The sequence below is a fragment of the Protopterus annectens genome, chromosome 12.part0, assembly GCF_019279795.1.
Source record: "Protopterus annectens isolate FY-2018-M chromosome 12.part0, PAN1.0, whole genome shotgun sequence".
Taxonomy (NCBI): Eukaryota; Metazoa; Chordata; order Ceratodontiformes; family Protopteridae; genus Protopterus; species Protopterus annectens.
The window spans coordinates 774737688-774764779 of NC_056746.1; the positions used below are offsets into that span (position 1 = coordinate 774737688).

General features: G+C 41.0%; 1 protein-coding gene across 1 annotated transcript in view; it reads left to right on the top strand.

Moving 5' to 3' along the window:
• Positions 1-27092, top strand: part of MAPK8IP3 (mitogen-activated protein kinase 8 interacting protein 3) — a 3746918-nt gene that overhangs the window by 3519928 nt on the left and 199898 nt on the right. The window contains exon 21 of the mRNA XM_044088957.1: positions 13267-13456. Coding sequence (XP_043944892.1) covers positions 13267-13456 — 190 coding nt within the window. The remainder of the gene's footprint in view (positions 1-13266; positions 13457-27092) is intronic.

The following is a 27092-nucleotide window of genomic DNA, read 5'->3' on the forward strand; positions in this document are numbered from 1 at the left end:
TTGGGGGAGATGGTGGGTAGACCAGCTGAGGAGGTTTTCTAGTGGAGGGATGTTTTGGCCAGGTGGGAAGTAGCATTCAGTTATGTTGATGGTTTTGTTTTGGTTTATTTTGAGGTTGGTATATATTATTTCTTCATTGCCTATTTGTGGAGCTGATGATTTTAAGATCTGGATGTTTAGATGCTGTTTAAATATTATAGCTACACCGCCTCCTTTCTTGTTTAGCCGGTCTACTCTTAGTATGCCGTAACCTGTTGGGAGTATTTGCTCACTGGTAATGTGAGGTTTTAGCCAGGATTCTGTCAGGATGACTATATCTGGGGAGTACAAGTCTATGGTGGCATGGAGTTTATGGACTTTGTTGGATATACTTCTAATATTTAGGCATAGTAGAAGGAAGTTGTTTGGCTTTCTATTGGTTGTAATATGGGAGAAGTTGTGGTTTCTAGTCTGATTATGAGGATTGGGGTTGGAGATGGTAGGGCCAGGGTTGGGGTGGATGTCTCCACTTAGGTCTAGTTTTGATATGCATGAGGTTATTAGTTTTCTCCGTTTTTGAATGTGTTTGTTTAAAAGGGAAACTTTATGATTGTGCTCTGTGGGTAATAGGTATGGTGGGAGGGTTACTATGTTTAGTTGTAGGGATGCTTTATGTTTGAGTAATATAGTTGGTAGAATATGTGGGGGTGCATAGGGATGGTTCTTGAGTTGGTGGGAGGGCAGCTGAGTGAGGGTGAGACATGAGTGGTGGTGTGAGTAGTAGTACAGTGGTAGTGGTTGAGTGGGGGAATGATGGAGCTTTGATAGGATGTAAGATGTGCAAGGAGAGTGCATGCAGTGAGCATAGGTAAGGTATGCTTGTACATGTTAGTTGAGGAGGTGTGATAGTAGTGGGAAGATGGAGGAGGTAGTGTTGGGTTAGTGCTGTGGCTGACTATTGGAAAGAAGGGAGGGGTTTGTGAGTGTAATAAAGTTGGGACCACTGGGGGCGGGGGGGGGGGTAGGTGCAGGGTGGGGAGCGAAGCGGGTAGAGACCTTGTTAGTTGCTCTTATGTGGGGGCTGGAAACAATCAGGTAACAGAGTTAACTGATAAATGAACATATGATAGTGACAAGGGTGTTGTAGTTTTAAAAATGGATATTCTGTCCTGCCTTATAAAAGTGGTACATTTTGGGTTATCTCTGCTTAATGTCTGAGCTTTGGCTGGCTAAGATATACCTAAAATCAACTGGACGTATAAGTGAATTTAAGCACACTTTTATCTGCTCTTTTTCATATAGTACTGTATTTTATGTACTAGCTGATAAATTTTGCACTAACTTTACCTCCCCTCTGTCTATCCCTCAAAATATACCTAAAACTGACTCGCTTCCAGCAATCAGACAAACCAATTCCTAAAAGCACTAGCAAAAGCTAAAAATACTGCATTGATGGGCCCTGACAATATCTCTGCATGCTTCTTAAATAGCATGAAGCATAATTTAGCTACACTCCTAGCAACAATGTTTAGTCCCAGCTTCCATAGAGGTTTTGTGCCAAGCAATTGGAGAACAGCTACAGTCATTCCCCTGCATAAGGGAGGACCTCTACCTAGCTTCATATGCAAAGCCATGGATTGACTTTGGGAACCTTCAAACACTGGACCTGTCTCAGTTTGGGCAGTCAAGGGCAGGACTTGCTTACTCATCTTGGTGGATGTTTCTTTGCTGAAAAGGTCACCAAAGCAATGGATGAAGGCAGAATGTACACACCACATACAGTGAGCTGGCCAAAGCTTTTGACACAATTCCCCACTGAGGCATAGAAGAAAAGTTAAATAAACTGGGAATAAACCCCCTGTGTCACACAGTGGATTGCCATCTGGCTCACAGATAGGATGCAGATAATCAAAATAGGGGAAGTTACCTCCACAAAGACACCAGTCACCAGTGGAATCCCCCACAGTTCACCTGATGTCATGTAACAGTTTGTAAGTCACTCATTTTTTTGAAGTATTAAGTACGTGGTAACATTGTTTCTTTTCATAATTAACAAACAACTAGCAATATCTCAGGCATATTGTGATATAGATGGACATTGACAATGAACTTTCCTGTCTCCCACCATGGCATTTCATACAATGCCCATCAATAACAGGTAGAGCTTGGAAATCAAAGTCTAAACCAACTGTACTAGAAGTTTTTAATATAGTAACTGAGATAAAACAGCTGGAAGTAGGCTCTTCATAAAAGGGTAGGAACAAATGGCAGAGCAAAAATGGGAATTGTAGGAACAATATACATGCAGAATAATATTTTGGGCAAGGAATGAGGTTTAAGAGAAGGCAGAAATTGAATGAGCTATCTAATGACTGGATAGATTATAGGTTTATAGGTGTTTAGAAGGATAACGACCACAAAGGTCTTTTTAAGCCTTGCCATGTATCCCAGATCTCTAGCAAGTTTTGGTGCCCTTGATAAGTGTAAGCAGGGGCTTAGGAAGTTAAATATTTACAAGCAGGGGCCTGGAAGATGAACCTTTTATAAGCCACCAGTGTTCATTAAAATATAGGTGCCACACTAGAGATGTATTTCTCGACCCCCATACAATTGTCCAAGTTACATTTGAATTGGATTAGACTATTCTGCTTTACATGGTTCCAGAGAAGGGGTAGCCTTTGGGATACATACCTGTCTATTCAGCAGGTCCTATTTATATCACAGGCAATGTTTAAATGTTTAGCATGGGTAATTTTAATGCTGCTTGTTTGGCGGCTATGCAGGAAGTTCATTAGAGTGGGTTCTGACAGTGCCTTGAATGTCAAGCATACATCTCCCCTCAACAGCCTGTAGGAGACCGAATACTGGGATATGTCCTTGAGGCAGTCTGCATAGGGCACGTTACTTACATCCTGTATTCTTTCAGTGAGGAGCCTCTTTGGACGTTCCAATTGTTGGATATGCCTGGTTAGGTACATACCAAAAGGGACATTGTATTCAGTGATAGGCTTGATGAATGCCAAATCCAGTGGAACAATGACTTCCTTAGATCTAGATGCCATACCTTGCTTATAAGTTGTACAACACAGAATAATTTCCTCACTACTGTATACTTGTGATGGTTAAAGGCTACATTACTGTCTATGTGTGTCCCAAGTCCCTAATTACTGGGTCAGCCCTTAGGGGTGTGTTGTCAGTGTGATAGTTACCAGGGGTGGATGACTTCCCGGCGGCACAGTGGTGCAGTGGTTAACATTGTCACCTCACAGCAAGAGGTTCTCCGGTTCGATTCTCGGCTGGGGTGCCTTCTGTGTGGAGTTTGCATGTTCTCCCTGTGTTCGCGTGGGTTTCCTCCGGGTACTCCGGTTTCCTCCCACATTCCAAAGACATGCATCTGGAGCATTTCTCCCCGGGCCTCCGCTGAAAACAGGCTCTATGGAACCTAGTCGGACATTCCCGGTCAACAAATGTTAAATAAATAAAAATAATAAATAAATACTGTTATGCATTTCTTGGCATTTAGTTTTAGTCCATGGCTCTGAACCAGTTGTTTGTCATTGTCAGCCCTTCTTGGAGAGCATTTGTATCAGCAGGTGATTCAGTGACAGCTCCACTGACATTGGCCTTGATTTCACAGAAGTAAATACCAAACAGGGGTAGTCCTAGGGACTCTGCTTGTGACTGGCCTTTTGTGGAGGTGGACTCCCCAATTCTGACTTCCTGGGTCCTGTCTTAGCCAGCTGGCTATTCATCAGGTGACATAAGGGTTTGTATCTAACGTCTTAAGTTTGTCAACAGTACCTGAGTGGGGTATTGTGTCAAATGTCTTGGCCAGGTCAAGGTAGGCAGTGTGAACCATTTTGCTGTTATCCATTGCTTTGGTGACCCTCTCAAAGGAGTCCACCAGGTTAATTAGGCATGATCTCCCCTTGATGAAACGAGATTGGGTTGGATCCAATGTCTGGAGGTTTATTATGTCATAATTGATCATTTCTATGATAATTCTTTCTATGGCTTTGGATATGACACTATTGAGACTTATGGGTCTGTAGATTGCCTACCTTTGTGCAAAGGAATGACTATTGCTGTTTTCTATTCATGAGGCACAAAGCCTGTTTGGAGGTTACAGTTAAACAGCAGTTCCCGAAGGCCTGATAGTTCATGTTTCATGCTGTTTAGAAGGCATCCTGTGATATTGTCTGGGCCCATTGTTGCAGTGTTCTTGGCCTTAGAAAGAGCATTAAGGACTTGTTCCCTAGTGATAACAGATAAGGAGTTATAGTATTTCCTGATGGAAGGTTGAGGGGGTGAGGGGGCAAAGTTGGAGTGGAATTTGTTGGGCAGTAGGTTTGCTCTGTCTTCTGGCTCAGTATAGGTGGCTGCATTTACAATGAGCTTTGTACACAATTATGAATTGTCTTTGTGGTTGTGGACATAGCTAAAGAATGCCTTGTGGTTGTCATTGGCCTGGGAGGCCAAATTTACTTCAAATTTGGCTTTGGGAGACTTTATTTTCTCCTCTGAGTTGTTTGTTTAGTTTGATAAAAGTGCTTTTATCCTGCTGGGTGATGCACCTCCTAATTTTGCCATGATTGTTTTCCTTCTGTTATGCAGCCTATTGATGTTGTGATTCCACCAGGGTAGCTTGTTTTTTGAGTTTGTTCTGTAGTACTTCCTGGTGAGTACAACATGCTTGTTTAGGATTTCTGTGAACAGTTCTGAGTAGGCAGCAGTGTTCTTGGGGTTTAGTGGGGATTGAAACCTTGCCAGGTCATCACTAGGAAGTTAACCTTAGAGTAGTTCTGAATATTCCAGGGTTAGATGGGGTTCCAGGTTTTATTTTTACTTCAAAGGAGACCATTTTTGTGGTATGACCATACCAGAGAAGACATTACACTAGTGAGTATGCAGCACTGTTCATATTAGTGTGGACCAGATCCTTGTTGGACCCCTGGTTAGTGTATTGACAATCTAGTCCAGGAAGTTTGTGTTTACAAAATCCAGGAATGTCTGTGCCTGTACGTTTGGCGTCACATATGATTCTCAGTTAATAATGGGATAGTAAAAGTCACCCACGAATACGGTTTTGGGTTGGATGGTGAGTGTTTCCAATACATTGAAATACATGTTATGGTTGTCCTGAGTCATAGATGGGGACCTATAGCTTGCAAAGAAGTGGTAGTGGCTTTTGCCTATGGTGATTTGAAGGTGGAGAAGCTCAAGTGCATTGTCCTGTTTGATCAGCCTTGAGGTATATTTATTTTTGATGTAAATCAAAAGACTTGTACCTTTAGTCCCTGCCTGTGTAGTAGCTGGTCTAAATGTGTGGAAGGAATTATAACTTTGTACTGTTATTGTTCTCTCCGCAGCTTTAAACATGTCTCAGTAACCGCACAGATGTCAATATTCTCTAAGGTGAAGAGAGTTTGCAGGGAGTGGACTTTTTGGTTTAGACTCATAGCGTTGTGCAGTAATACCTTGAGATTTTATTGGTTTTGATTTGCGGTGTCAGAAGTATTTTCAGTCTGATATTGCCTAAAAAGGTACTATGGGGGATAACAATGTTTTAGCTAATATTCAAAAGCCTAGAGGGGAAAGATGGAGGTTATCCCTGGCAAAGCAGCATGGTCTGTTGACTGTCTCCTTCCATGCTGACAAATATTGCACCCCGTTAGTATAACACTAGAAACTAGTCATCTTTTGTTCATATTGTGGCATCATCCTTGGAGAATATGAAATGATGCTCAATGCTAGGCTCAAACCAGCCTAGCATGGGACACATATTCCAAGAGCTCCATGATGTCTGTCTTCATATAGTCCAGGGAGTTATGTCTGAGGTCATTTACACCCACAGGGATTATGACAGAGTCATACTGGTGCTTGTGGTCCATTGACCTGAGTGCATGTCTAATGTAGTAGATCCTGGCCCGTGATAAGCAAATGACTGTGACTTTCTCCTTACTCAGCCTGGTGAGAGGGACAGTATTGTGTCAAACAATGGAGTCTGCAGTGACCGGAATGTTAGATTGTGTGATGGCTTGCCATATACCTTAGAAGTAGAGGCTACATGAGATGTGGCTGTGTGTGTTGATGTGGGTATTGTTTTGAAAGAGTGCATTCGGGGCTGCTGAGTGTGTTTGTTGCATGTACTTTGTCTAGGAGGTCTTTGAAATTTAAGAAGGTTACATTTAAGTACCTCAGCATATGTGGATCTATGCGTCTGCTTTGAATTGCGTGTGATGGGTGCATCGTTTGTACTACTTGCAACTTTATTGACATTAGGAGTGCTTTTATGTGACAACTTTACCTCCAGTGACATTGTGTAAATATGTCTCTCAAGTACCGTATTAGTTTGTTTGAGAATTAACTTGTTGTCAGTGAACATGAGGCAATTTGTACATTACCTCAGGATGCCCATATCCACCAAGCTGATAATGGACATCCTGGGAACGTTCATATCCATTGAAAAAGACCCTTTTTTATCAATTAGGCAGCTTGAGAAAGAATATAAAGTAATGTCAGGAGTGTCCAGTTTGAAACTCTGGAGGCGGTGCTTGTCATTGCAAAGTAATTGTTCTGTGTGCAACTGGGTATTGATGAAATTTCAGTGGTGCTTTTACAGGACGTGTGTCAACTGAAAGTTTCTCTGTCTATACAGGGCACTGCCAAACACTTGAGGGGTAACGAATAAATAGACCCTGGTGATTTATGGATGGAGTATTTAGGCAGAATATTGTTAGAAGCAAATCAAGCTGTACTTACTGAAAAGAAAGAATTAGCTTGTCAAGAGTGATGAAAAGAGGAGAGTCACCTGAATGGCTACTGCCTGACTAATACTAGCATTGCTCTCACCACAGCTTCACTCTGCTGGGGTGCAATGCTCCTCTGTTCTTCTATCACCAGAAGCAAAGCAGTAGCATCAATCCCAAGATGAGAAGTGGGCCACATCCTGTTTGGTGATCCACAGTCTTGTCCCAGATGATGCAAGTTGTAGCATTTTCTTGGTATATGCCTTGAATAGCAACCAGGCCAATCAGGAAGGTCAAGCACAGACACTCTGTGCCCAACCAGAAACAATCAGGAATCAATTCTCTCATCAAGAGCATAGTATAAGCACAAATTCCAAGCTGGCACCTATGAAGCAGTTATTAAGCTTTCCGGTGAACAGAAGTCTCCACGAATAATGTCTCTGTGCTCCTTCTGTCACGAGGAGCAAAACGGAAGCACTAATTCCAAATGACTACTGAGAGGCAGAATGAGTGCTCTCCAATAATTGGTGATTTTATATTAAATGTTGCAGATTTTTAAGGTAAAATGGAAAAATGGGTTAATATCCTAAGCACTGCAGTGTGCACTAAGCAGTTAGATATGAAAGAAGGGGTAACGTAAGCTTATAAGTGACGTATAATTTTTGCAACTGAAAATACGTCAATATGGTTTATTTTCATTCATATAAATGTATGATTGCCTATGTCATAAGTGATAATTAAAGATGTTTCTTGTTTAAAAATAAATAGTAGGACTGTCAGTTATGAAAATATAAACATAAATACATGAAAATATGAATAACAGGGGACAAATGAATTGATTAATTTCTGTACTGTAGGACATCCTAGATTAACAATCATAGTGTAATTGTGTTAATAACTCTTTGCACTTTCTAATGCTGCCTATTATTAGGTGTTAAGTCACTTGGTTAAAGAAGCCAGGCCCAAAATGTGTGGACACCATAAGAGCTGTATGGGTGTGAACTGGAGGTATACAATAATGGCGTTATAGGCTTGAGTTAATAACTCCAGATGAAGGGCTCATGCCACCCAAAAGCTCAAGAAATTGCAAAACATATTTTGGCCTAGTAAAAGGTATTACATCATCTCTATGTCCCAGTGTCTTTTTGTTTCTAGCTTAGCAAAGCATTTTAGAGTTTTTCTTGAGTGTCATGTAATAGTAGTTTAACTTCTGTGAAGCTGATGATTAGCTCCTTATTCAGGAACTGAATGTGTTTTGCGGTGGCCTGAACAGTGAGCAGTCCTGTTTATTTCAGAATAATTGTCAGTATTGAGTACAGTACCATTATCTACTTAGCAAGTTGGTTGACACTTTGGAGTTATTCAGAATGTGTATTCATAAGTACGGAGAAAACAAGTGGGCATAGGACAGAACCTTAATAGACTCAGTGTGGTAGTAGAGTGACTAAGTCAGAGGATTTGTCTTTTATTAGTAACAGAGTGGAAGTGTGGCACACTTTCAAAAGTTTGGTAAGTAGGGTGAGGTAAGATACCACATTTAGATGTTTGGGCAAGTGTGAAAAGAGAATCTGTGTAAGCTTCCCTGAGTCTTTCTAAAGGTAATGTTTCATACTGAGGAAGGTGCAGCTGGAATAGTGTGTTTTCTGCAGAAGCAGTACTGTTTACCTCACAGCACATCAAAGGAGTATTCATGTTGTTTTACTGGGCTGGCTGCTATGGTTTTCAGTTCCTTTTTGACTGACAACCATGTATAAAAGACCAGTAGTTATTGATGAAGGAAGTCAAATTGCCTTCTGGTTGTGGTAGCTCATTGGCTGTGTGCTAGAGCTCAACATATGAGTTGGTCTGATTACCCCTTGCCCAAGTTCATCCTTGAGGTACATTTCCTTATTCCTTTGATGCTGTAGTAATTGAGTATAGAATTTGGTTAATATCAGCAACACTCTTTTATCTCTGGTGCTTGACTGACTTCTGTTGCACTGCACTGCATATAAGTCAAAGCAGCTGGTCATGAAAATACAACAGTTCAGTGAAGGTAGCTGTCAGTTTTTCCACTGTTCCTGTATGCCTTCTCATATGTCTGTGAGGGAGCTATGGCATAATTTTGAGCTCCACATGATGTGGAGCTGGATAAAGGGTGACGTGCCATTGGAGATGTTCTCACCTCTTTGAGGGCAAGATTTTTCATAAAAGGCACTGTACTTCATCCTGGGAGATTTCCAGTGTGAGGAATTGACTGTGTATGCTGTTCACAGTGCTTGGCAGTTTATGCATTTCTGCCTGCCTGATCATGCAGAGGCTTTTACTTTACATGAATAAGCTGGATGTTCAATTTTTCTCAGATAAAGTGCACTCATGGTGGATATAGTCATGGGAGCATACAGTACAAATGCCAGACTGAACATGGGACAGGCTTGATTGCCTTAACTTTGTAGACTTCATTGAGATGTTTCAAATTCCATATCCTAGTTCTAGTTGCTTAGATTCTCACCATACTAGGCTGCCTGTGTCTTGGGTCCTTTTATTTTGAATAGCCCAGTCCTCTTTAAAGATATCTGTATTCCCATTCAGTTTAAAAGAGGCCTTGATTACTCAAACTCTATTGACTCTTCAGAGGGCATACTTTCTTAGATGTCAGTTAATGGGCTCATGTTCAAGCCGTCTAAGACTGTTGCCATACTGCCATCTTCCTCCTCTGTATTGTTGGGGGTTGTAGGTTGGCAGTTGCATCTAAGGTACCTAATCTCAAAGTTGTCTTTGACAGCCAACATCAATGAGCATCTGGGAACATTCATAACATTCCTACTCCTTGTTCTGTGCAGTAGCTCACTGGAAGATATTAAATTACTGTTAGAGTAATTGTGATAGTTTCTTGTGATCATGCTTAAAGTCCTACATAGCATGGCAAGCTACCAGCCATCAGCCAGCTCAGTTGGTGTCAGGCTACTGGTAAACCCATGGTTAGGCTTGAGTCCTTAAGACTTAGCTACTTTTCATTTCATGCTTCTGACCTGCAAGATTTGCTGCAAGTGATAGCTTAGTAAGTCTAACTTCATGCACTACTTTAGAAAATACCTTAACATGCACCTCTCTTACTGAGCATTCTGCAGCCCTATTTAACTTTCCAGTCTCTATTACTTGTGTAGCTATAACCCACAGGCCAAATCTTTTAACTGAGTTTTCTTGTTTATGTTAATCTTTGCTCATTTCAATATTGTGATCATTCCTCTCAACCTCTTAGTGTCAAAAATCTGGACAAAGCCTAAAATAAAGGGGGGAACAAAAGCCTAAATATTGCTCTTACAAAAGTATAGTTGATAGATTAGTGGGTTTTGCATTAGCATGAATTATTTGAAGGATATGGAGTCTTAAACTCAAATGTCTGTCATTATTTGGGTCTATATTAAATCACTGAATGCTTAGAAAAGGGGACGATGATTTATCGACCCCATGTAAGCGAAAGCTTACGAACTCGAATGCTTAGAACAGTGATTTTTTTTCCAAGGGAAAAAAATCGCTTTTCCAAAAAAAAAAAAAAAATACACTTAAAACATAACATAATTCAAAAGAATGCGTCTTCGGTCATCTAATAGAAACCCCATTATTTAATGACTTCAGTCGTCTGTGATTTGTCAGAAAACTACTGATTTTATGTGGAATGCACCAAAAATATGAGGCAAAAATCTGGACATTCTGTGAAAATCTGTATAGTTGAGAGGTATAGTAATGAGCATAGCTGTGGAGGCATTTCAGTAAGTATTGATTCACCGAAGGTGTTGAGGTATTGAGTGTTTGCTAATGATAGGGTAAAGCAGTTTGATAGTTTAGTGTGGATGATTATTAAGATTATGATATTGAGCAAGTCTCATAACCAGTTATTGCTCCCAGGCCACAGCAGAAATGAGAGACACAAAAGAAAAATGTGTGAGTGTTAACAGATGCGAACAGGATTTAAGAAATCTTGCTAAATGCCTATCAGCCCTTGCTATGTTTTTTTCTTCTGATGTCTATGTCTAACATAACATTATCACTGATGATCTTTTACAAAAAAATCTTTTTAACTTCTGAATAGTAAGGATTGATGACAAGAAGCTTTTGCATGTTTACATTTGTTTCAGTAAAAGTTGAGTATGGTTCCCTTTTTAGGAGTGCCTTTTATCTTGTTGTGAGAAATGGAGATGCTAGATTTTTAGTTTTCAACATCCAGGTAGTTAAGTACTGTCCTGTATCAGAAGAGCTACTTTTCTACATTACTGCTCCAGACTCCTTAGATCTGGAGAAGGGACTACATCTGCATACTCTTTGCTTGATGGTTCTTAGTAAATTGAATTATTCAGTGGATCACAGAGAACCGCACACTCTTTTAAAACATCTTTATTATACATGACTAAAAGATGTGATGTTTAAAGTACACTAATGGAATAGAAAACCAACCATACCCACAATTCCGTTATTATTGTCATACAGTATACATATATATTTTCATACAGTCTATGTATATATTTTCTTTAACAATTTTAATTAATTCCAGCATTACATAAATCGCTCAGTTCCTGCCTTCCCTTAAATTTTTTTCCTGCTCCTGAAGGTTATTGTGCATGTATTGTTTCCATTAATTTTGTTTATTTTTATGCAATCTGCTTTGTGCCTTTTCTAAATATCGTACCTCCAGTTCTTTTATCTTCTTCCATTTTTTCCCAGTTAGGGGTCGCCACAGCGGATCACCTGTCTGCGCATTATTAGCGTGGAGTTTTACGGTGTCGAGTTGCCAGCCTGGCACCCAACCTTCCACAGAAGGCACACACACGCACATACTTACGCCTAGGGCCAATTTAGAGTATCCAGTCCACCTACAGCATGTCTTTAGGATGTGGGAGGAAACCGGAGCACCCAGAGGAAGCCCACATGACCACAGGGAGGACATGCAGACGCCGCACAGATTTTGATTTCCATTTTCTAGTAATTGCTTTTTAGGCAGCTAATAGTATTAGACTTAGTAAAAGCCTTATTATGTCTAGGCGATTCACTCTGTGTACCAGCTCAAAAGAATAATTTCCTTAGTTGTAGTCATTGCTCCATCCATATATATCTGACAAAGTAGACTGTTGGGAAGAGAACTGCACAGTTCTGTGCTTTCGTAACTTTCATATTTTATTCTGTTTCTACTTTTAGGCATAATTAAAAACAACTTTTCCTGACTGATGTTCTTTTGAAAAAAGTAACAAGTTAAACCATTCTCCTGAAAAAGAGCATAAGCTAGCCCCATAAAAGCAGGCACACTAGATGAAGCTGCACAAGTGTTTTTCTAATGTTGTGTCTTTCGGCTTTTCCTGGTTAGGGGTCGCCACAGTGGAACTCCGGTCCGCTAATGATTGGCAGTAGATTTTTACCTGCCAAGTTGCCGGCCCTGACGCACAGCCTTCAACAAAGGTACGCCCATTCACACATGTCTCCACATGGAAGACACTCTAGCTGAGAATCGAACAGGACGTCTTACTGTGAGGTGACAACGCTACCGCAGCACCACCAAAGTGTTTTTCTAATAATGTTTTTAATTAGCTTTTAGACCAGAAAGCTGCATTTGATAAATTGTAATGGCTTAAGTCTTTTTATTAAACATAATCCAAATAGGCTTTTAGACAAGGAAGCTGTCATTAATAAATTATTAACAACTAAGATCATGAGAGAAGGCATTACGGTTTAAGAGTAAGGACTGTGTGCACAAATATTTTATTTAAAGGCTTACACACACTAAACTGCCCTGTAGAAGTGGGCATTTGTTCCACTATTAACATTTATGTACTTGTATTTTTTTGTTTATATTTTGTGAAAGTAAGTATCCAGTTTATTAAGTAAGTAGAAGGTAAACTTTACCATAGTGCCATATAAAAGAGAGCACCAACTGAACGTTCATTAAAATTACTGTAAGGGGAAAATGCTCAGGACAAAAATTCTCTGATGGCAAATAAACGTATGCAAATTCAATGTCCCAGAAGACCTATCAGATTAAATATGTGTAATATTTAATAAGAAGCACCTTCCCCTGGGCATTCCCCTCCTCTCAGCTGTAAGAATGATTTAAATTCTTTAATCCCAGAAAGAAATTCCACACAGTAGCACTTGTTCATCTCAATAAAGATTTGTGAAACCTTATCTAAGATTCCGTCACATTATTTGTGGAGTAAGCTGGCTTTTGACATCTATGCAGTATAACTCCTAGGAATGTTCTCTGGGATTATTTTATCCACTTTTATTGCTTGCTGTTTCCTTTCACCTGCCCCCTGGGAGAAAGGTTGGTTAAACAGGACCCTTCATACTTAACATGGGGCTTTGTACTTCTTTCACATTTGGGAGTTTGAGACAATGTTTTATGTATGCTTTCTACAAAATCTGAGTGGTAAAAGAAGTTGTGAGTCATATAGGTTAAACTACATTGATCTGTTAGAATTTAAACTTAGTTTTGTGTATTACACCTTCATTTTACGTATATTGTGGGATAGTAAAATCTCATTTATGTTATCACTGGCCTTTCTTTCAGATGATGTTTCTACAGTCAGTAATGGAAAAATCACCCAGTCACAGTCAGCAGAAGAAGCCACAGAAGCAACAGAAGTGCCAGAGAGCACAGAGGATGAAGCAGAAGCAGCAGAAATCCGACATGGTCCATTAACAGAGCATGTCTTCACAGATCCTTCTCAATCCCAAGTCACACGTACACAACAAAGAAGGTGAGAAGTTTCTTTATGAAGAGAAATGTCAGAAATATTGATACTTTTTTTACAGGATTTATCTCTTTTTTTAAAATATTGAGCATTATACTTCCCTTTCCAGTTGCAGCCGAATCTTTTTCAGACATTGCAACACTTGATTTGTTAAATCACAATGTCTCAAATACTACTACTTTCTGTTTTATGAAGACCTCCCATCATGTTTTCATTTTAGGACTGTTCTAGTTACAGGTAGTCCCACATCACCTTATCCATTAATTGTGATTTCCTCTTTAGCTTCGCAGTTGACTTGATGCTGTAGGTATTATTAGGCATGACTGTAGTCAAATGTATTGGCATCCAGGCATCTCAACTCCATAGTTTTGTACATTTAAACTTCTAGTTTGTTGAAAATGTTGTAAATAGTCAATTTATAATCTGATATGTCTCAACTGTTCCTTATTTCACAAAGTACCCCAATTTTGTCTCGTATATTTGCCTGTTCTTCATAAAATTTGTGATTTTCTGGCAAATCATTGAAGAGTGCACTACTAAAAACTGACAGTCATTTGTGTTTGAGATGTCATCTCATTTAAAAAAAATAACTCTAAAATAAAACCTGTTATTCGAGCAACTTTTTAACTATGTGAGAGCAATATTAAAATCTGGCCTTTGTTATGGGAAAAGCTTTGCTCTACATTATTTTTTGTCTTTTTCCCTGACTCTTGTGCTTGGAGGTTGACAGCTGTGCTCTGCACCTCTGTGCCAGCCCATCTGGAGAAGGACAACAGTCATTTAGCTTTTAAAGGCTTGGGATTTTGCCAGCACAAATTGTTTATATATTACTTTTAGGTGCCAATTACATAAGGTAATGAGTGGAATACCATTTTCTGATGACCTTCTCTCTCCATAGCATTTGCTTTCAGTAGCTGCCATGTTTAAGGTGTATATGCACTTTGTTGACACTTTTTAGTGACATATACAGGTACAGGAGGTTTGAAAAGCCTCAGAATCCTCACTTCTTTCTGTCACTCACATAGTTTGGATTGTGATACATCTGCTGTAGGAAGGTTTTCTCTGTTCAGTACCAAAGAAACCCAAGTCTTCTGAGTGCCCTTGTAGTCTCCAGAACATATGCCATGACCCCCAGTGGCATTGCCTGTATTACTTTTGAAAAGAGCATAGGTTCATAGGTTGGTACTAGGCTGTCGGCCCTAGGGCCTATACAAGCCTAGCCATAACAATTCCCTGGCTATTTCCTCCCACACTATTTACTTCCTGGACCCCTGTCTAGCAGGGCGACTGACGTGATCCCCGTGGTGAATTTCCTTTCTCTCATCCAATCGTCAAGGTTCCTTTTGAAGAGGGCCAAAGAGGTGTTCTGCTTGACATGTATGGGCAGTCGATTCCAGAGTCTGGGGAGTCTCTGGGTCAGGAATCTATCCCTCCAGCATATTTTGTTTATTGTGATGACAAGGTTTAGATCCCTGGAGCATGTGGCTCCGAGGGATTGGGATTTCTTTAAGTGTAGCACATCCAACAGCTCTGGGTTTGACATGGCCTTGTATGTTAAGCAGAGATCACCTCTGAGTAGACGATATGCGACAGAGTATAGTTGGTTTTTTTTATGTCAGTCAGCATAGGGCATCTGCTTTAGGCCTGTGATTCTTTTAGTGAGGTATTTCTGCGGCCTTTACAGTTGTTGCAGGTGTCTTGAGAGGTACATACCAAATGGGGCATTGTATTGTATAATGGGTCTAATGAGGGATGAGTATAGTGGGACAATGACCTCCTTTTTTCTGGATGAAAAGCCCTTAGTGATGAGGTGTGCCACATAGAAGGATTTTCTGACTGTTGTGGCGATGTGGTTATCAAAGGCGAGACCAGTGTCCTCCTGTGTCCCTAAATCTCTTATCACACTTTTGGTGTTTAGTGTACTGCCACCTAAGTGGTAATTCATGGGTACATGTTTTTTTTCCCAAAGGGGATAACTATACATTTCTTGGCATTGAGCTTGAGCCCATGGCTCTGGCACCAAGCATTTGTTTCTGTAAGGCACTTTTGTAGAGTATCCACATCATTTGGAGATTCAATAATGGCTCCCAGATTGTAGTCATCTGCGAACTTTGTTAGCCAGAGTCTCTTAGTATTGGCCTGTACTTCAGAGAAGTAGATGCCAAACAAGAGTAGTCCCAGGACTAAACCCTGAGGTACTCCACTTGTCACTTGTCTGGAGCTGGATTTGGAGTCAGCTACTTTTACAGTGTGGGTTCTGTCAGTAAGCCAGTTGGCAACCCATCAAGTGATATAGGGATCAGTCCCCAGCTTAGTAAGTTTATCTATGATTCCAGAGTGGGGGATGGTGTCAAAGGCCTTGGCGAGGTCCAAATAGGCTGTGTGGACTGCCTTACCCTCATCCACGTCTCTGGAGACTGATTCAAAGAAGTCAGTCAGGTTCAGGAGACAAGATCGGCCCTTCACGAACCCAAACTGGGTGGGGTCCAGTGTTTGAAGGTTGCCAATGTCTTTGTTTATAAGTTCCATGATAATACGTTCCATGGCTTCGCAGATCAGGCTCGTCAGACTGATGGGGTGGTAGTTCCCAGGATCCAAGGTGGATCCCCCTTGTGGAGAGGGATAACTCTAGCTATGCGCCACTCAGTGGACACAAAGCCTGAGGTGAGGCTATGATTAAACATGTTCATTTTGTAGTTCATGTAGTACACATCCTGGGATGACATCTGGTCCCATGGATGCTGTATTCTTAGCTTTGGAGAGTGTGTTTTTTACCTGTGTGGCCATTATTACCGGAATTTGACAATCTTCCGGTATTGAGATGGACCATTTAGGTGGTGAGAGGAAGGTGAAGTTGGCACTGAATCGATCTGCCAGGATATTGGCAATATCCTTGAGATCAGTATATTTAATGCCATTCTGTTGTAGCTCAGAGCAGATCTGAGCATTGCCATTTAGATTCTTGACATAGTTATGGAATGCCTTGTGGTTGTCTTTGGAATCTTTAGCAATTTTATTTTCGTAACTAGCTTTGGAGGATTTTATGAGGGATCTCAGCTTTTTACTGAGGCTGGTAAGGGAGTTTTTTGCATCCTGGGATTTTCCTCTTTTTTGCAACAGTTTCTTCCTTTTGTTGTAAAGTTTGTTTATGGCAGGGGACCACCAGATTGGCTTCCTTTTTTTTGGAGGAGAGCATCTTGGTTCTTTTTGAGATGGCAAAATTCATGCATGAGTGGATGTGCTCGTACAGTGCCTTAGTGTAGGACTCAGCAGTTGAACTTTCAGTTCTCGTCTGCATGGGTGTCATGAAGTTTGTCACTTCTGACTTGAATAGCATGAAGTTGGCTTTGGAGAAGTTTTTTATGGAGGTTTCCTTACTGGGGGTGGGGATGGGATGTGGATGTTAAGGGTGATTAGCTTATGGTCTGACCTGACCAACGAGGGGGTTACCATAGGTGTGGAGCATCAATTTCCCATGTTGGTAATGACCAGGTCTTGGATATTGTAGCCCCTGGTGGGACAATGGATTAGTTGATCCAGGGTGTTGGAATTTATGAATTCCAAGAGCCGTTGGGCAAAGGTGTTGGTACAAGAGTAGTTTTCCCAGTTAATGGCAGGGTAGTTGAAGTCACCCAGTATTAGGCTGTTTGGTTGTATCTTAATATTTTCCATTATGTTTAGAAAGGTGTAGTGAGAATCTTGGGGCATGGTGGGGGATCTGTAGCAAGCTACATTTTGGACTGCAGTCTTACCTAGTGTTAGTTGCACCTAGAGAATTTCAGGCGCATTGTGTTGGGTAACTAGCCTGGTGGTGTGAATATCCTTGGTGAATATGGACACTCCTCCACCTTTAGTGTTTTGATCCTGGTTGATGGCCGAAAAGTGTGGTAAGAGTTGTAGCCTGGTATTGCAGGGGTGCTGTCTGGAGCCTTGAACCAGGTCTCAGTTACTGCACAGATATCTGTGTTCTCCATTTTTAGGAGTGCCTCAAGAGAGTGCATTTTGAGATTTAGACTTCTAGCATTGAGTAGCATTACCTTCAGATTTTGCATGCTTGGACCTGTTACGATGGTGGTTTTGTCCTTTGAACTTTGCATAAAAAAGGCACTGTAGGGGTGGCAAGAGCCTTAGCCAGTAACCTGAATCCCAGGGGCGACAGGTACAGACCATCTCTGGCAAAGCATCATGGTCTGTCGATCATGTCTTCCCAGGCAGACAGATACTGGATCCCCTTTGACCGACACCAGAAGCTTAGCCAATTGTTGAAGTCAATCATTCTGTCCTTATATTGTGGTATCATTCTGGGCGAAGGCAGGATGCTACTCAGGGCTAGGGTCATACCTGCATGGGCCACATGATCCGAGAGCTCTTTCATGTCTCTTTTCATGTAGTCCAGGGAGGTACGTCTCAAGTCATTCACTCCAACATGGACAATGGCAAAGTCATATTTGTACGTGTTGTGGAGTGACTTGAGTGCATGTATTATGTGGCAGATCCTGGCAGCCGACAGGCAGCTGACTGTAGTTATCTCCTTGTTCAGCCTGGTGAGTGGGACATCAGTGTGCCTGACTATAGAGTCCCCTATGACTAAAGTGTTAGGTACATTGTCTTGCCTTAGGGGCTGTTGTTGGGTGGCACACTGGTGTTGTGAGCTGTGTGACACTTTGGTTGTGATTGGTGTTTGTTTGCGTTTCAGCTTCGGAGGTCCTTGTTGCTTGGGCAGGTTACAGTTAAGGGCCTCCGGATATGTGGATTTAGTGTTGCTATGTGTGGGTGTTGGCAGTGTGGGTTTGAGGTGTAGTGCGGGTGTTAACCTTCTCCTCTTGACTGTCTAGCACAATCTTGGGTGGAGAGAGCTTTGCTTCCAGTTTGGCTATGCAAGTGCATCTCTCACAGGTTGTAGTGTTGGGTGATAGGAGGAGAGGGATGTCTGTGTACATGAGACAATTTCTGTACTGCCCCAGTACACCCAGATTCACCAGGTGGACAGGAGAAATCACCTGAAGCTGACCCTTGGACATGCCTGGTTTGGTGCTTTTTTTGTAAAGTACAGGAGCTGTTTTTCCTAACCTTAGCAAGCTACTTTGCAATTATAGGCTGTTTAGTGCCTATGATTAATTTCTCCTTATTAACAAGGAGAGTTGAGTGCTTGTATCAGTTTAAGGCTTCCTAGTGCTTTCAAGCAGGTATTAGAGCAAGTACTAGTCACAGGAATGCTTAAAGGTAAGAGGACAAAAAAATGTGTATCCTAAACACTGCAGTGTGTACTAGAGAAGTTAGATGTGAAAGTAGGTAACTTAAGTTTTACCTGTCTAAAAGTTAAGTTTTTGTGGGGAGTCACTATTTTTAAAACCGCAAGATAGATTGAAAGGGGGTGGTTACTTTTGTATTCTGGTACTATGGAATACAGTAGGATGGCCAATAAATTTAAATAGTTGAAGGGGAATGATTTCACAAAATGATAATAGCTTAAATAGTGTCACAAGTGCCACACTTTTATTAACAAAGCTATGGTATCTGTGTTTTTTCAGCACACTATGCATGGGACTAAGCTCCATGATATGTGTATTCAGAGTGAATAGTCTATAAAAACATGTACCATTTGCCACACAGCTTTCTTTTGCTAGCACAATAGCATCTAGAGCTGTATACCCCATGTATGATATTCTCATTTTTAGTTAAAAAATAGATATCACATTGATTTCCCTACACTTGACTGACTGTGTAGTGGATGAAATTTGAATTCAATTAATTCTTTTCACCTGTGTTGAACCCCCTATAACTTTTCGCATAAGAAATCACTGCTTGCTAGTACAGATTATGTCTGCATGCTGACAGTGATGAGAGCTTTTCTTTTTCACTGATGTTGTGTGACTGTGAAGTTAGCTTATGTGTAAATAAGACAAGTGTGAGGGGTGCAGATGGCTTGTCTCCTTTCAAAAATCTCTTTTTCTAGGTTTCAGTGACCTGAAACTTTGTCCTGTTTGTTTCATCCCGATAAAGCATCATTGAATTGAGTCGAAACACAAGGGAAACAGTTACCTTTGTTGCCTTGGAACTTGGTTTTCAGTTCTTAGCTAAAGAGCCTTCTGTGCAGTGTCTGCATGTGCTTATGTTCATTTGTGTTTTCTCCAAGTGCTGTGTTTTTCTTCCACATCCCAAAGATATGTTGTACGGAAATGGGTGATCCTCTAAAATTCTCAGTAAGTAGTCTTGGGTTGCAGCTGCTCTCTGTCATCATTCTCACTGCTTCTGTTTTCTTGTGACATGACTGGCTATGGAACATTGGTCAATGTAGGTCTCTAGACTTCAATGGATTTGTTTTATAGAAATGTCTGCAATTTTTCCTATGCATCATTCAGTCCCCATGAACAGCAGAGGAACTTGGCTCACCATTAGAGTGCAGATTTTCCCATGGCTTTTATAGCTTTACTTCATCAGCCTGTTAAGTTCATACTGTTTTGCATTTTCTGTCATAGAAGTATATTCTAATCTCTGCGGATTCTTGTCCATCATTTCCTTAATTATGCTTTGATTTTTCAGGCAACAGTAAATTGGATGATTTCCAGCCTTTTGTCCATTAACAGCTGAACTCCTGGGAAGCTTGATTCCCTGCTCAGGAATATTATAAAATTCCAAAATTGCAAGATGACAGAGTGCTTGCAGCTATTGCTACAGATTTTTCTCAAGATATACCCTCTTTTTGTGTAGTTCCGTGAAATTACCCATTTGACAGTGAACAGTATAGCCTGCTTGTTATATGTTTGAATTTTGATTCCTGCAGAAATATTTTGAATACTTGACCTTTTTACTGGGGTCAATTGTCATATATTACAAAATTAAGCATCACCTGCCTCGAGAATTTATAAACGTCAGTGCGGTCATCACACTTGTACTTGTGTCTGTCAGTTTACTTTTTTAATACTTGGAATAAAGCTTTACACATATAAAATGTATGGCATCTTTGAAATAATAATAGTTCTTTGCCCATTCTTCTGCATGACTGAAAATGCTTTTCTGTACCAGGATGACAGTGGGACATATCAGTTAACCTTTTCTCTTACTTTTTGTAATGGTGTGCAATGCATGTGGTGCAGATCTGCAATACCTACTGTATGAGTCAACATACCGGTAAGTACTTTATATCTGCCATTCTTTGTTTGCACTTTACTATTCCAAGATGTTATTCTTGTTTTCTTTCAAGCATTTCTTATATCATTTCATCAGTAGCTAGTGTTTTGTCAGCAGTGGACACAACTTATTTAACTCTTGATAGAAAAGTAAGATTTAATTTCTTTCCTTACCAATGATTTTTCTTCAGCCCAACCTTTCATTGTAATATCTTTTAGTGACTGTTTTTGAGTCAGTGTGAGAACATTTCTGAAATTATTTTTTTCTACTTTTATTCTTTTATTTGTAACTGCAAAATAGCCCAAAGAATCTCTAGTTCTTCTTCCAGCAATTATTTGTTGGAACAGACAATATGCCATGCTCAGTATATCTGCTTTGTGTAGTCCCCTACCTGGTCTGTGTGTCACTTTCAAATGAAACTTCTGCACATATGACAATCTCTGAAATCATGTAGGTGCATTGTACGAAGATGGTATAAGTGTGTTCTGCAAAACATTATAGGCCATTTATACCTAAACTTCATGGTATTTCTCATATCCCTGAACTATTGCTCACAGTTCCTTACTTCTCTTAGTGCATCTCTGTTTTGTAGCTGTAATACCATTAAGCAGATAATGCTTTCTCATAGGACTGCAGCCACTGTACTATTCTGACCTGCTTCTACTTTCACCACAACAGGCACATTGTAGTATTTTAATGTTGGAGCATCAGTATATAGATAATTAAACATTTCAATGCTTTTTTTCTGTTTGCAGCTCCATTGTGAGTCAATGGGCCGCTTTAACAGCTTTCTTAGAGGTAATAGTTATCACAGGCATACTCTACAACATTGGTATGGTATTGCATCAGTCCTAGAAATATTTGTAATGACTGCTTGTTATCTAGCTTTGCATTTGCATCTCTGTGTTGACTTTTTTCCTGTAGATTCATAGGTTCATAGGTAGGTACTAGGGTATCTGCCCAAGGCATTTATAAGCCTAGCTAGGATGTGTTGGCTTTTTCCTTCCCTGTACCTCTGTCCAGCAGAACCACTGAAGTGATCCCCATGGTAAACTTTCTGTTTCCCATCTGTTCGTCGAGGTTTCTTTTGAAGAATGTTAGCAAGGAGCTCTGCCTAATGTAGATTGGAATCTTGTTCCAAAGCATGGGAAGTCTCTGGGACAGGAATCTATCCCTCCAGCACGTCCTATTTATTGTTGTGGTGAGGTTTAGATCCCTAGAGTGTGTGGCTCGAGAGAATAAGGTTTTCTTTAGGTGGAGCATATCCATCAGTTCTGGGTTGGACATGGCCTTGTTTTTTAGGCAGAGATCACCTCTGAGTAGGCGGTATGCAACCAAGTACAGCTGCATCCATTGAGCACTTCTTCAGGTGCCAGGGTCCAATCAATTGACCTTGATCAGTTGTTTGTGATGCATACTTAACCCCCTAAATACCAGCTGTATCAGTCTTCATTCCCTCTGATGTTAGAATAGACTCTTTAGCTCTGGTTGAGGATGGTCATTTAGTGCCCCAATGCACCGTCAGGGCCCAGTGCAAAGCCAGACCTTGGATAATTAGCAGCTTTTTCAGCATCTGGTGATGGTTATCCTGACAGCTGCAAGAGTGTATTCTACAACAACATGGCCTGATGGCAGAGCTAGGCTGTGCGCATGCATTTCCAGCCACAGTGCTACATCCATTGAGCACTTCTTCAGGTGCCAGGGTCCAATCACTTGACCTTGATTAGTTGTTTGTGATGAATACTTAACCCCCTAGATACCAGATGAGTGCAGGCCTACTGGACCTAGCTTCAGGAGAAAATCTTCGCCTTTCTTTGTGTCATGGGAAGGGGACTTGGAAGTCTCATCTTGGAGAAGGATAAAAACAAGAACTCTTTTATATACAGCTCCTTCTCCTTTAGACAACTTCTGCTTTGGAAAAATCAATGTTTGATGAAATCCTTCATGGACTGTAACCCCTTACGTTCTCTTACAAGAACAACTTTAATGAGTATATGGGTAAAAAAGAGAAGGTGGCCTTTACCATTCCACCACTGACTCTTTGCTCAAAGAGCCTGTTTTTTATAGCTTAAAAGCACAAACTTTTTTGTTCTTTTTACTTTAGAAGGTGAATTGACTCTGAAAATCACCCATAGTTTGGAGTTCAATGAAATACTTGTCAGACACTTTAAGGCAGACTTACAGTGTGCCTTTTCATCCAGCACAGATCCTATGTCATAGCACCTTCCCATTCTGCTTTTTGACAGTGAATCCAAATCTTTAAGACAGTGATGGCAGGAAGATGTATTCTGACATGCTGGGTTTGGAGGTGTTAACAGTCATCTCATTTCTCCAGGTTCCAGTCTTTACTGCTGGAACAAGCATGTAGAATAGGCACTGTAGGAGTAGGTTGCTCTTTCTGATAATGGCATCAGGTAAGAGGGACTTAAGATACATAGCGTAGCTCCTGTACTAAACAGCCACATGTCCCGCTGTAATTTTTTTATTGTGCTGATGCCTTAGCTAGAGCAGCAAGCTTGAGCATGTATGGCTGTCATACTTTAAGATAAGCTCAGGCATTTTATTCTATATCTCCCTTCCAGGGAGAGTTCCACTTTTGGCAAGCCTAGAAGGACCTGCTTGAAGATCTGCAAATAGGAGATAGGCAATAACCATTACAGAGGTCTGTATGATGTTTCCTTACCCTTTCTGCATCTTCCAGGCTAAACCTTTACTCTAGAAAGAAGAAGCAGCAGCTCCTTTGTAATTTGAGGAAGTGACAATCATTATTTAGTCCTTTATTCCCAGATATACTAGCAAACTTGCCCGGGAAGACAACCCTGCTAGTCCAGCAATAGCAGAACTGGCAATTGTATATGACTGATGTCCACGAGGAAGCATTTTAAAAAGTTTGCCATGGCTTAGGGAGACATTACCGGTGACATCTTAGGTTTGCCGTCAGAAGGAGATCCCTTAGAGAAATGCTTTTCCTGAGAAGGGTTATGTAGACTGCCCCTTCTGAATGCATTCAGATGTTGTACTTCTGTCTATCATTATCTCCAAAGCCTAGGATAATTCTGTCCCATCGTGGATTTCAGTGACTTTAGCAGGTACATTCATTATCTCATGTTCTGAATATTAACTCTCAACTCATGCCTCTGCTGCCACGTTGGAGTTGGATTGGTCTTGCTGAACATAATAGATAGCCTTTGGCATGTCATAGTCTGGAATTTGCACAAGAGGCTCCCCTAGTTTACTGTGTGTAGACACCACTTTTTGTGCAAAATGATGCAATTTTGATCTCTTCTGTATTACAAGTATTTACCAAGGAAACAGTCATGATGGCAGAGATTTTGCTGAAGAAGACATATGTGTGTTCCCTTACATGGATGACTAAATATCATGGCTGAACCAATGGACTCCATATAATTCTTGACTTGGATACCCTTAAGATTGTAGGTCCTATGGTCTGGAATAAAGTTCTGTTTGAGCCCTGTCAGGTAGCAGCCTTTACTGTGGAAGTATCATTTCTGCCCATTGAAAGATACCTGTTTGTGGCCTCCTGGGTGAAGTTGCACCAGAAAGTCAAGTTACAGGTTTTTCTTTTCCAAACCTTCTTCTTTCTTTGGGGTGTTATGGTAGCTGTGGCCATCAAGTCCCATTCTCATACTTGACAATGCAGATATTGCAGTGGATGAGAAGTCTCTCTCAGGCTTCAGAGTCACCATTCACTCATAGACATCATCTAATTTCAGGCCATTGATAAGAGGATTTCATTTGTAGAATAATCCATACTAGGACCACAGTCTAAATTCTTTTAGCAAAGACGTCAGAGCAGATGGGACATATGAAGAAATGAGGACATCAGAATATAAGCCAAAGTGTCCTCAAGGAAAACATATCATGGTGGTTCAGTCACATGTACAAGAAAACAGAACACAAAAACATAAGATAATTTGGTAAAGAAAATTTGAATGAGATGAAGAAGGCAAGCACAGATGAGAATGTTGAGCCAAGAAATGGAGGGTTTGCTTAAAGGTCTGCAACAGTCAGATTTTACTTTTGAAGGAGGAGGAAGAGCATGGTTATGAATAGAAAGAAGTGGTGACAGTGACACAGAGATTGTTATCAAATTGATGTTGTAAGGTTTGCATAGAAATAACTTTTTTCCATTTTTTGATGAGGAGGATAAGATTTCAGTAGAACAGTAGCTTGATAGGTCAATTTGTGTTCCGCTTTTATGTAGAGAGATAATATATGATAGTTTCTGTAGTTGAGGAATATAGTTTAGTGATGGATCTGTTGACAAGTATTGTTGCTGAATAGGCTGTGATATCTGCAGCCATTTGTAGCTGTTTGACTGGGATTAGATCTGGTGCTGATACAGTAGGATCTGATCTTGTCACTTTCATTCTTCCTCAACTTGTGGGTCTTGGATCCAACCCTCAAATCCGACTCGGCTGTTTTCCAAGCTGAAGAATCAAAGCTCGAGCTCTTGACATCTTTCCCATAATGCCTCATTCCCCCAGCCTACCTCAGATTTCATCTGCCACTCATAGAGTAAGTTTTGACATTTTGGTGCTCCAGAGCTCCTCTGGTCTTTCTGCATGATTTATAGTGTAGGCTGTGAGTTATGTAGTGCTTATGACTTATTGCTAACTTTTTTTCTACCCTGACTAGTTTCTCTCCTATTTTTTCCTTTTCTGCTAGTTAGTTAGTCAGATTTTTTTTGTCTGTCTTAATCCTTCCTGCCTTTTCTATCTCTCTCTCTTTCTTTATTTTTATTTTATCAAAAAAAATTCTTACTTAGTACATCATGGCAGAGCTCAAGTCCAATTCTAAGCTGGACAAATATTTAGGGTTAAGAAATGCACTTACTATGGGCACAAGATCTCATCATCTGATGTCCACAGAGAGTGCATGTACTGTCTGTGGCCTGCTCATTTAGATAGCTCTTGTACCATTTGTGAAGCTTTCCATCAGCATGCTCTGGCAGATCAGAGAAACAAGTTGATTCTTAAGGGTTTGCTTCCATTATCCTTTCTTCTGCTATTCCTTCCATGTCTGGGGCTCAACCCTGCTCCAGGAAGCATAAGGAGACCCAGGAAACTTTCCCCAGATAGGTCTTCTTCATCTGTTTCAGCGCTGGTAAAAAAGGCGCCAAAGTCTTCGGAGCTGACTCTCTTGTCTCCACCTTGTCCTCCTCAGCCTCCATTTGCCAGCTCAGAGCCGAGTGTTTTGGCACTCTGCCAGAAAACCTTCAAGACCACTTTCAGTGACTTCGTCCACCAGGTCTTCTTATAGTTTATCTGAGAATGATGTGGATAGGCTGATCAGAAAGTTTCTTCAGCTACAGATTCAGATGGGGGTTTTGCCAGCTCCATCTCCCAACAGATCCATGAGCAGACTTTCACCTTGTAGCTCCTTCTTCGATCTGACTTTGTTTTCTGAGCCTGCAGGTGTGTTGGTCCCAACAGCCAAAACATTGGAGCCAGTAGTGATAATCACGACGCACTTGGTTTTGACCACTTTGATGCCAAGCGTGTCTCAGAGCCATAGCCTCATTGTTGAGTCCAGGGGGTTGACTTCAACTCCGAAGTTTTCTGAGGCATTACTTCCCTTCGGAACCTTCACGTATGACAGCTCAGTGCTAACTCCTCCTTTGAAACGGAGGGTTCCGTGTGCTCGGGCGAGTCCTGTCTGTTAGCTTTTGCTGCAGAGAGATGAAGATGTGGTACTCTAAGTCCTGCCTCCTTCGATGTGGTGGTGAGGGTTCTCTCTCATCCTAGGAGAGCCTCTGTTCTTTCTCCTTCGGCACCACTCCCCACCCCCACAGATCCTGTGTCTGATGCCTATCATCTACCATGGGGACAGCCGGCCCTAGAAAGCCTCCAACCCATCTCATCAGTAGAACCCCAGATCTGAAATAGTTAACTTCATTTATCTGCAACCTGTGGGTATTCGGATCCATATCGGATCCAAGCCGGCGACATTTTATCAAGCATCTGCTCCAAGCTCCTCCCCTTACCCATAATCCCTCACATCTCCTACCTTCCCTCAGATGTCGTTTGCCGCTTCATGTGTATACATTGTGGTCTCTATAACTCCAAGTTGGCTGTAGTAAGTGGAACTTTGGTTTATATTTAGTGTGTGAATGTAGTTGTTTGTGGTGAACCCTTCCTCCCCTTCATCGTTTCGTCAGTTTGTTGTTAAAAAATAAATAAATAAATAAATAAAAGTAGTTTAGAAAGTTTGTGTTTTTCTGAGGTAGAGTAGGCCTAACCAACCCTTGTGTGTGTGTGTGTTGTTGGTTTAGTGTTTGGCTGAGTGGAGTGTGATGATGGCTGACCAGCCAATACTAACATTTAAAAATGCACAGAGTGTGGCCACAAGCTTTCACCAGCTGATGGCCACAGTCTTGTGTGTTATTTGCCTGGGCGTTCCCCACCTTAGTCTGCCATGTAGTGTGTGTGCAGGGTTCAGCCCCAGGGCCTTAAAAGAGAGGAAGGCGAAACTGATAGCTAAGGGCATG